Source organism: Cynoglossus semilaevis, chromosome 13 (assembly GCF_000523025.1).
Source record: "Cynoglossus semilaevis isolate Cse_v1.0 chromosome 13, Cse_v1.0, whole genome shotgun sequence".
NCBI lineage: Eukaryota > Metazoa > Chordata > Actinopteri > Pleuronectiformes > Cynoglossidae > Cynoglossus > Cynoglossus semilaevis.
In genome coordinates, this window is record NC_024319.1 from 5,420,873 (window position 1) to 5,431,544 (window position 10,672).

Genomic DNA, 10,672 nt, shown 5'->3' on the forward strand with positions numbered 1-10,672 from the left:
ATGTTACATAAGTCACAGTATGTATTAACCATATTGACTGGCGATGCAGTGAAAATGTTTATATATTTATATATACATTTGTTAACATGTATGCCCCTCATCTCATCATACTAGTCAGGAGTTAACTAAGATTACCATGTCGGTGATTATTTTTGCCAATCAATCGTGGTCAAATTACTGGGTGTTTATCGAGACCTCTAAAGTTAAATGTCTAAGTTGACCTTTTATGCCACCCAACAATCAGCCTGCTTCCTGAATTTGTTGGACAGTTAAAGGGAAAAAAAAAAGTTTTCCTGTTCTTCTTATCACACACTCCTCAAACCTGACATTGGATGATTGCAGAAACAAAGAAACTTTGCTACAACAATAAATAAACTATTTAGAGGCTCACTGACATGTAGATAGGCCACTCTGTTTTTCCACATAAGTTAATCAATTTTATTGTTGGGATTTAATTAATTACAACAACAATTCAGACTTTGGTCCTTATGAGAGTAAACAGAATTAATTTAGTATTGTGTGCTCAACACTGCCCTTAAAAGATTTTACAATTAAAATTTAATTTAATTTAAAGAATAACACTGATTTAAACAATTATTGGTTATTACTCAAATTGTTTATGTAATAATATTCAATATTAATACTCAATATTGTTTAATTATTGAGTCAATGGTGAATGAATAAATGTTACAGTACCACATTAAGACCCTATGTGAGGTTGTGTAAATGATATGAGAGATTCAGGAAAAATATTATTTTCTACAGATTGTGACACAGCCTCATGTATGTGTTTGTGTGTGTGACGTCATATTCTAACTTGTATTTTCTCTTCCCCAGGCCCTATGTGCGCTCCAAGGGCAGGAAGTTCGAGAGAGCTCGTGGTCGCAGAGCTAGCCGTGCTTACAAGAACTAATGTCTTTGTTTTCCACACAATCTGATACAAATAAAAGATTGGCTGTTCAAAAAAAAAACTGTGTCATTGTTTTTACTAAACGGCTTACAGCACAAACAACGCGGTGACTTCATGGTCAGAGCATCTCCTCAAATAAGGACATATTTTCCTGTTGAAGCATGAACACAATCCTCATTGTGTTTCTACGTAAAATGTGACTCGACACATGTTTTGATCACAATTGCTACGAGTTCGCCTGGAAAAAAACATGAGTCGGTCCGGAAGTGGTGCTCTGTCAATGATTGGAGAATGTCGGTGGGTGTTAGTGTTTTCCTTATCGCCATTGGATTTCCTCTCCGCCGCTCAAAGCTGCTGCTCCTGCGGCTCCAGACACTTCCTGCACCGAGACACAGTTTACACTGCGAGCCACTGTCTGTCGTCGAGAGGGTGGACAAGATGAGGTAAAAACAAGCTCCTGGTTGTCTTCGTTCTAGTATAGATAGCAAGACTAATCTGAGAATAGATTCCAAATTAATTTTTTGGTGAAATGAAGTTTACGTCCATCGGTTTGACGAAATGCAGGCATGTAAGCTGTCAGCTAGCTTCACCATACAACATTAATGTGCGCAAACTTGAGACAAGAAATGCGAGTTGGATGTGGTAAACGGAAGTTTTTTAAATTTTTAAAATGCTGTGGACATTAATGTTTTAGTTTTTTAAGTTTCGTGCTAACTCATTGTGCTTGTTGTAACCTTGTTATTGCATATATTACTAGCAAAACCGCTAGCTCCAGCTAAATGCAGCATTTTAGTCTGTTGTACGTAAATTCTTTTGCTTTCTTCTCACGAAGCTTTATTGGTGAACAGAAACAAAATGTTTAATTATTAGTAAAAATTGTCATTCTGAGAATGTCTCCAGGCGTCACTGCGTTATTACTGTCAAAGCTCAGCCGGGTAAGTGGACCTGTCAACCTGTTAGCTATCGTTAGGTTAAAGTTCACACACACCAAAGGGCTGATTTCTCAGGAATCATTAGTGGTTTTAAGGCCAATATCTTAGTATTGGGTTTTACTTTTAGCCCCTTTAAAGACTCGGTTCCAGTTCCATTGAAATATCCCAGAAGCTCCGTCAACAACTGCCCTATTGTGTGAGTCAAAATTAGCCTCCAGATATTATTTTCTGAACGTCGCCGCCCTGCGATTCAAGGACGTAAGGTGCAACAATGGCCATCACTGGGGTCAGTTGTGTGTGTTTTGTCAGCACAGAACATCAGCCGGTCTCTGGTATTTGTCTGCGTCATAGATTTAAACATTTTTAAACCAATGTGGAAGTTGCAAACAGTAATGGACGATGTGTCACCGTGTTGGTGCAGTGAGACGTTGACTCGTCAAAGTCTAATGGATCTAATGATGTCTGCTGACCCTGACTGCAACATCTCACACCCTGTGGTTCGGTGTGTTAGGACAGAACAGAACTCATGACGTGTGTTTGTATCTTTGGATGAAATAGGAAAAGACATCAGGGGACCTGGCCATTTTATATCACAGGTTCTTTGTGGATTTAAATGACGTTTCTGTACAATTGATTGATGACACTTCATTCTGTTGACATGTCTTTACAAAAACTAAACAGGTCAAACAAGCAGGTTTTTATTGTGAATGGTTGGATGTACATGTTAAGAACTCTTTACATGTGAATGTTTTGTGAAAGTACTGTTTAATATTCTAGCAGTTTCTGCACGTTGTAAACCAACTCACTGGTGGCTTAACTGAGAGAAAAAAAACATTGTCAGATACCTGATTAGGAATAGGGGTGTGATGTTCTCAACCCTTAGACTCTAATTGGTATCAGTGACATATAACAGTTAAGAGTGATTGAGCAAGCGTCCCACACACACTTGGACAACCTCCAATTCGAGGAGATGTCAGTGTTTTTTTTTTAATCATTTTCAGCTCTGATCAAAGTTGTACAAGATTCAAGAGTCTTCTTGAAACCTCCATTATTGTTGCAGAGACACTGGGGTTATTAACAAGGATGCTTTTGACCCAGACTCTTGTCACTGCAGGACATGTGACTCTTAGTCATTGTGTACCACCACAAAGACGCACCTCAGGCCAAGGAGCGTGTTGCAACTTGTCATATTCGACCCTGTAATTGGTATCATTTCCTCTTATCGTCACAGTCCATCTCTGCACAACAGGAATGCAGAGCAGTGTTAGGTTTCAGCAGTCCATTGTGTGTCCTCTTCTGATTGAATCCTCTTCCCCTCAGTTTATTAAATAACACATATTTATTTTTTTAATTTCACTTTCTTCATTTTCCTCCCACAGGAATAGAGGTCTTTGGGAGGGGACGTAAAGCTTGACTCATGGCGTAAACCAAGGACCCACCTGGAACCACCTCCTCGTTTGTCTTCTGTTCCGTTTGTTCAAGTCCCGTCTCCCTTCATGTTCAGCCATGGCCCCAATGAAACCCTAATGTTTCACAGTATCCCTCCTCCCGTCTGTGTTCGATGTGACTGAGATTATCGATAGCAATAGCCGTATCAAAGGTCTTGACAAAGCTCAGCTCGTCCTATCTTTATGGCATTGATGATACCCTGACCAGCACTACTTGTCATGCAATACGCTTTACACAATTTTCAATTGCACGTCAGTTTAATTTTATTGTTGTAGCCTTGTTGTTCGAACATTTTTTTTTGTTTGTCTTATTTGTACATGATGAATCCAAACTCAATGCAAACGTTTGTATAATTATTTATAGATGTCGCTGCTCAGCTGCCTTAATTTTCATTCTATAGTCAGCAGCTCGAGATTTCGAGGTATTTGAAACCTTATTGTTTACTTATGCAGTCTCCTTGAACAACACTCGTTATTCACGTGAACACTAGAATTTTGTAAGTCCCCGTACCTTTGAGATTGTTGATGTATTGTCTACTCTGTGAACTAAAGACTTTGGGAGTTTTCTCGACGGAATATTCAAACTGGAAGACATTTTTTTCCTCATTTATGTTTAAAATAGAAAGTAAGGAAGAGGAACTTTTTCAAAATCTGGAAATTCAAGCACTGGAGAGGAAAATGATTTGAAGGAACTTTTCAGGGATGAACTTCACGGACTTGCTTTCAAATTGTCTCTCAAAATCTTCATAGGACCAACTAAAACTGTGAAAAAACACACACTATAATTTTGCCGACACTTTTTTTTTTTTTTTTTTTGACCTTGCACACGTGACTGGTGAGGATGCGATCACCAGAACCTTCTACACCTCCTCTGGCAGAAGCTCTCCTCCACGGTCAGTTTGCGAGTTGGGGGTCAGGCAATAACATCAACAATAACAGCTGCCCCAACAGCCCTGGTGGTCCCGGCGGACTATCCCCAGCTGCCTCGCCTACTCTGTCTCTCGCCTCCAACTATGCACTGACCCTCACTCATACCCACATACACATCCAGCGCTTGTCCCCACGACCTGGGAAGGAAGCGCGTCTCCTGCTGCCTTTATCAGAACTGGTGGGCTGCAGCTGCCCTCGTGCCCCTGCTCCTCCCCTTCTGGTGCTGTACTGGTACCCTCCAGGGAAAAAGCGGAAAGGAGTGTCCAGGCGCAGGCAAGTCAGAGCGTACCTGGCAGAGAGCAGGTCGGAAGCCGAGAGATGGTCGGCCGCCGTGCAATGTCTCCTCAGAGGAGTGAGCGTCACTGCTGAGACAGGTGAGTGTGTGCTTGAAGGAGGAGCAGTGATCATTCACACTCTACACCATTTATTCACGTTGCTACAGGAGCTCTAATTTATGTGCGCATCAGATTTAGGTCTTTAACTCCTGGTATTATTAGGAAACCACTCAGTGAGTTACTTTGTTTTAACTGGGAGGCGTCACCTCCCAGTTTCATGTTATTTGTTTTTTTTATTCAGTGTAGTGCGTATTATTATTATTATCTTTTGTTTTGTACTGCTCTAATGTATTTTCTCTGTTTGTTTGTTTTTTACCACTACATCATATCATGTCTCTGTTCCCCTCATGAGGCTTAATGAGGTCAGACCTTCCTGATTTGTTTTCCAACCTTTTGTCTCCCTTCTAGTAAATTCTCATTATTTTTCCCTGTTCCTTCTCTGTAGCCAGAACCTCCGTTTGTTCTTTTGTCCCTCCTTCTTACAGCGACCGTTATTTTTGTTCCTTAGTTAGATTTACCCAATGTCTTTATTTATGAATCACTTGTTCAGTTGAGTTGGCAATTGTTGCATAATACAGACCATCTCAGATCCTTCCTGCTTCAGTGACTGTAAATCTGTTCTTTTCTTTAGTCAAAACAAAAGTAAAATGAAAAAGGATCAAATACTGTATTTTTATTTTATTATTTTTTGTATTTTCTGACCGTCTATTGACCTTTAATCTTTTTTTTTCTTTTTTTTTTAATATAAAGAATTTTCAAGAAGTCTGCTACCTCGTCCAAGACGACTACTGTTATTGGTCAACCCCTTCAGTGGGCGTGGCCTGGCCATGCAGTGGTGTCAGACCCACATCCTGCCAATGATCCGAGAGGCCAACATCAGCTACAACCTCATACAGACAGGTGAGACGTCAGAGCTGGTAGCCGCCTCCTGGCTCCACTGCTCAGTGAACTAAACACACCAACCCTATGAAATGCAATTTTATTTTTAAACCGACATTGTTTTCTATTTTTCCAGAGCGTCAGAACCATGCACGGGAGCTGATCCGAGAGATATCGCTTCCTGAGTGGGATGGCATTGTCATTGTTTCTGGAGATGGCTTGTTGCATGAAGTGAGTTTTACTTTTGTTTTAGATAAAAGTGTAGTACAAGGCAGGATTATATCTTCTGAGTGTATTATTAAAGTGTATTTTTTTTATCATTGTGTGTTTTCATAGGAAACTCAAACACACGTCGTCCATCAGTATATCGTTTCTAACCCTTTGTTTTCATCCAACAGGTCATTAATGGACTAATGGAACGGCCTGACTGGGAACAAGCAATAAAAACACCAGTTGGAATTCTGCCCTGTGGCTCTGGAAATGCACTTGCGGGCTCCATAAACCACCACGCAGGGTTAGCATGCATTTAATGTATTCATAATAACAATACAATAGTCCCCTGTGACATCAACATATACATGATATATACTTAATATGTACTTCTCATGTATTTTATGATGAGCAGGGAATTCTTCAACGTATGTTTTATATTTTCTTAACATGTGAATGTTATTAATCCCTTCATTTTGATTAGTCAGAAATAGAAATATAAGCAAAACACCTGTAGCTGCTGTTATTTGTTTTTCTTTTCCATATCAAGAAATTGAATTTATCTCAATTTATTGTGATACTTGGCAAGTATGAACACGATTAATCGTGCTTAATAGACATTAATCATGATTAGTTGTGATTTTTCCACAGCCTCTTTTTAATACGACTTAAGAATCATAATTGTTTGACGGCTCTATTCAGGTGTTTTGTCTTCACCTTCCTGTAGGTATGACATGTGCCTTCGGGAGCCTCTGCTTTTAAACTGCTGCTTTTTGCTGAGCCGAGGTGGCGTTCAACCCATGGACCTGGTCTCTGTGACGACGAGCCCCGACCCGTCTGACAAAGGTCACGCTGCAGTGCCCAGGAGACTGTTTTCATTCCTCTCTGTCGCCTGGGGCTTCGTGTCTGATGTGGACATTGAGAGTGAGAGGTGGGATTATGATGACTTTAGTTTGAAGTCTGACTCTGAAGTTAAATTACTGCCTTTGCTTTGAAGATGACGTTACGTTTTTTTACTCTATCCAGGTATCGAGGCCTGGGCTCAGCCCGCTTCACTCTGGGCACCCTGGTCCGTATCGCTTCTCTTCGATCCTACAAGGGCCGCCTGTCCTTCCTGCCGCCCTGCGTTGTCTCCAAATCACCAGATGCCACAACTCCTCCGCCGAGGAGGCCTCTGTCCCGTAGTATCACAGAAGGCCTCGAGAGCTTCTGTCGGACGCCCATACATCGCACCTGCTCCGACATGGGCATCAGTGAACAGCGGAGCCTGCGAAAGGGTGAGGGGGAGAGGGAAAAAGAGGACAGGCAAAGAGAAAGGCAAAGAAGAAGGCAAAGGGCGAGGGGGGGAGGAACTGGTGTGGTGAGGGCCAGCAGCCTGGCAGAGGACAGAGAGAGGGAGGGGCAGCTGGAGATGGAGGCAGAAGAGGAGCGGTCCGGGACCAGTTCAGAATCAAATGAAAGGGATGAATGCAATATGGAGAGGAAGCAAAGGTTGGAAGGGATTAAAGATGAAAGGGAGGAGGAGGGAAGATTGGAGCAACGTTCCAGTGAGATGGAGGAGGAGGAGAATGATGATGATGATGATGAGGAGGAGGAGGACGAAAGGGTGAAGGACGGACGAGGCGGTGGTGGTTTTGGGAAGGAGGCCACTGTGCAGCCTGTAAAAGATCTGGAGGACAACAGTGGTTTAGACATGGGTGAAGAGGCCGACGAAGAGCCAGAGTGTTGTTTGACCGATGAAGAGTTCCTTAAAAACACTCGACAGGCGCTGAGGAAGAACTCGGCTCCTTCCAGCCAGATCGTCAACACTCTGTTAAACCAGCCCCTCAGACCACCGGCCCAGACGGACTCCGGCTCTTCATATAGGATACAGGACATGGACTTGAATGGAAGCTACTATGACAGAGAACCTTACCCATTAGACGTCGCTCGTGAGAGAGCTCTGACCATCTCCTCCCCCTTTCGTCACTCCCCCTTTGCTCACAAGACCAAGACTCTAGACCAAAATCAGAACCCCTCCAGACCCAGGCCCCTTTCCCTCCTTCAGAACTCCCACTCAAACTCTCTCCCCCCTAAACTCCCCTCCCTCTCACTCTCTCTTTCCCCCACGCCACCGTCCTCCCCGTCCTGTGCTTCTCCACACTCCTCGTCCTACCTTGTGCCCCGTCCTAACACACCAGGCTCGTCCTCACCGTCTCCCTGTCTGCGCACGCCGTCCTCATCTTTTAACTTTGACATTGCCGGGCCGGCAGGATCCCTGAGGAACCGTCCGTTTGTCTCACTGCCTCCGAATCTCCCCAGGGACGACTTGTTGCCCCCACTTGACCAACCGCTTCCCACTAGAGACTGGATCACCATTGAAGGGGACTTTGTCCTGGTCCTGGCCCTCTACCAGAGCCACCTCGGTGCTGACCTTCATGCTGCGCCTCAGGCCAGGTTTAATGACGGCCTCATCCACCTGACCTTCGTGCGGGCGGGAATCTCCAGAGCCACTCTGCTGAGGTTGTTCTTTGCCATGGAAAGAGGAACCCACCACTCCGTCAGCTCCCCGTATGTGAACCATGTGACCTGCAGGGCCTTCAGGCTGCAGCCCCTGTCTACACGAGGAACCCTCACAGTGGACGGAGAACTGGTGCCGTACGGGCCACTGCAAGCACAGGTCAGAGGGAAATGGTTATGTGAAGCATAAGGGTGTGTAGAGATCAAGTTTATATACAGTATACAGTATATGTACATGTAGATGTATATGTACATCTACATGTACATGTAGATGTACTTTACATTGAAAAACACTGGCACAGTACATGTAGATGTACTTTACATTGAAAAAACACTGGCCATTTATAGTATGTATTACTATATTTTAAATGAAATATAAACACAGTTACAACAAACTTCATTTCCATAAATCTTGGTTCGCTTTTACATGCAAAAACTACTACTACTAAGTATAGTATTGCACTTTACAAAATGTCAGTGTTATTATTATTAATACAAGTAGTAGTATTGTTTTTGTTGTTATTATTATTCTTAATGAAGAATATTGAAGATAATGGAATCCCAGTATACCAATAATTGCACGTTAGCAAAAATAAAAAGGTTAAAAAAATACTCAAAGATTTTGACGACCTGAGCGTTTCCACAGTCTGTACATACTGTATTTGTAATCAGAGAGAGACCTAATGTCTTTTAATTCCACGTTAGTGCAGCGTGAGACATCGTCCTGCTTGAAAAGTCCTTCTCTGGGACTGATTCCATTCATTTATGTTGAGGCAGTGGTGGCTTAGTGGGTAAGGAAGCGGACTTGGGTCAGGTTTGAGTCCACCAGCTGCCAAAGTTACTACTGAGGTGCTCCATCACCAACTGTTCACTTTGGTGATAGTTTAAAGGCAGAGGTCACAGGTTTGGTTGTGTGCTGTGTCACAGTGATAAGGAGTTTACTTTCCTTATGCAACATTTTGTGGATTGTTCTTTGTTCTGTTTTTTTTTAGGTTCTCTTTGATCTGACTACGGTGTATATTTTTAGTTCAACCTTTGACTGTGTTTCACAGCTGTACTGCGTGTGTCTCTTAATGATTCTGTATATACAGAGTACTGTGCTGTTATTTATTGTTTGAGACCATTTGTACCAATAATAACCTTTTCCTATGATCTGTCGTTTATTTTACAGGTTCATCCGTCCATAGCCCGTCTCATCGTTGGCGACACTGGAGTACAGATTACCAGATTCTAATGACAGATAAAGCACTCTTCTGAATTACACACTCTCCATTGCCATCCATACTGCAAGAGGATGGGAGATGGGGGGGCAGAGGGGCTGAGAGACTTATACCAGACTAGATTACACAAACGCTGCTGTTCTGGGTTCTAATGAAAGGGATAACCCTCAGAGCCATGCATCACTGGAGCATGAGTGTAGGGATTTATATTTGCAAATAGATGCAAAAAAAAAAGAAAAATGCGTGTCGTTGCACAGTTGTTGGGTTAAACTCAGCACAGACTGGGAAGCATGAAAGCTGCACCCACTGGGATAATGAGAGGGAAGAACAATCGAATGTTGGTGGGGTTTTTGTGCAGATAGTGCATGTGTTGGATGTGTACACGGTATGCATGCAGTGAAGCACTACCTGATCTTTGCCTTATATTGAGGTTGACTGGAGTCAGATTAAATTCAATTATTCCATTCTTTTTGGTTGGAATTGTATGAAAAAATATTTTAGGTGCTGCGTGGTCCAACCCTTATTAAAATCCTCACCTTCCCGCAAATGTTTATGTCCAAAATAATTATAAATAAAATATGTCTCTAAAAGGAATGCCTTATCAGAAATTGGACAGCACTGATGTCCATCCTTACCTGCACTTGAATCCTAAATCATCCTGATCTCTGTCCTTCTGTCAGAGAGTCAGTCCTCTGAAAAGCTGAGCTTCTCCTCCTAAACATACTGGTCGGAGTCTTTGGTCCGCCATTATGTTTCTATGCTTGTCCACTGATATGTTCTCCAGGTTTCTTTGATTAAAACAACCAGGAAGAAGCCACTGTGACTTGTCATTATTAGCTGTTTTAACACGACACGTCACAGTGACACAGAGTGGAGGAGGAGGAAGACGGGAGCTCACCGTCCAAACAGGTAAAAACTACACCTGGTTGCTGGAATATAAGAAACTTTGAGAACGTATGGTCTGGAACGTAAACCCAGTGGAACCAAAGCAGCTGGAGAAAAATGTGGATAAACTTACACTTTAATGCCCATCTGAGTTTGTTAAGTCAGGGGGAGATGGAGCAGCAGCAAAGATGGGAGCAGGGAAAACCGTTGAACAGTGACTGAAATCAGTTTTGCCAGTGAGTGCAGTGTTGACATTGGTGATCCGCGACTTGCGGTGTGAGATGTCTTAGCGTCTTAGGCTTGTTTGCCATTGATTTAGGGCTGTTTTTTTTTCTCTTTTTTGTTTTTGTCCGAGTCACACATTCTTGCCAGCTCACTGTTCTCTGCCAACAATATATCACTGTTTCAACGTAGTCAGCTTGAA

General features: G+C 42.6%; 1 protein-coding gene across 1 annotated transcript; it reads left to right on the top strand.

The window, feature by feature from the left end:
* Positions 1-1,198: 1,198 nt before the first annotated feature.
* On the top strand, positions 1,199-10,672 carry sphk2 (sphingosine kinase 2). The gene is made up of 8 exons (XM_008323181.3): positions 1,199-1,353; positions 3,222-4,594; positions 5,306-5,455; positions 5,571-5,665; positions 5,833-5,948; positions 6,372-6,575; positions 6,671-8,303; positions 9,315-10,672. The coding sequence occupies exons 2-8, from the start codon at positions 4,132-4,134 to the stop codon at positions 9,375-9,377; spliced, it is 2,724 nt and encodes a 907-aa protein (XP_008321403.1). The 5' UTR covers positions 1,199-1,353; positions 3,222-4,131; the 3' UTR covers positions 9,378-10,672.

Coding starts and splice junctions, on each gene's coding strand:
- sphk2 (XM_008323181.3), top strand. CDS start 4,132: ATGCGATCACCAGAACCTTCTACACCTCCTCTGGCAGAAGCTCTCCTC. Junction 5,949..6,371: donor TCCATAAACCACCACGCAGG/GTTAGCATGCAT, acceptor ACCTTCCTGTAG/GTATGACATGTGCCTTCGGG. Junction 6,576..6,670: donor GTGGACATTGAGAGTGAGAG/GTGGGATTATGA, acceptor TACTCTATCCAG/GTATCGAGGCCTGGGCTCAG.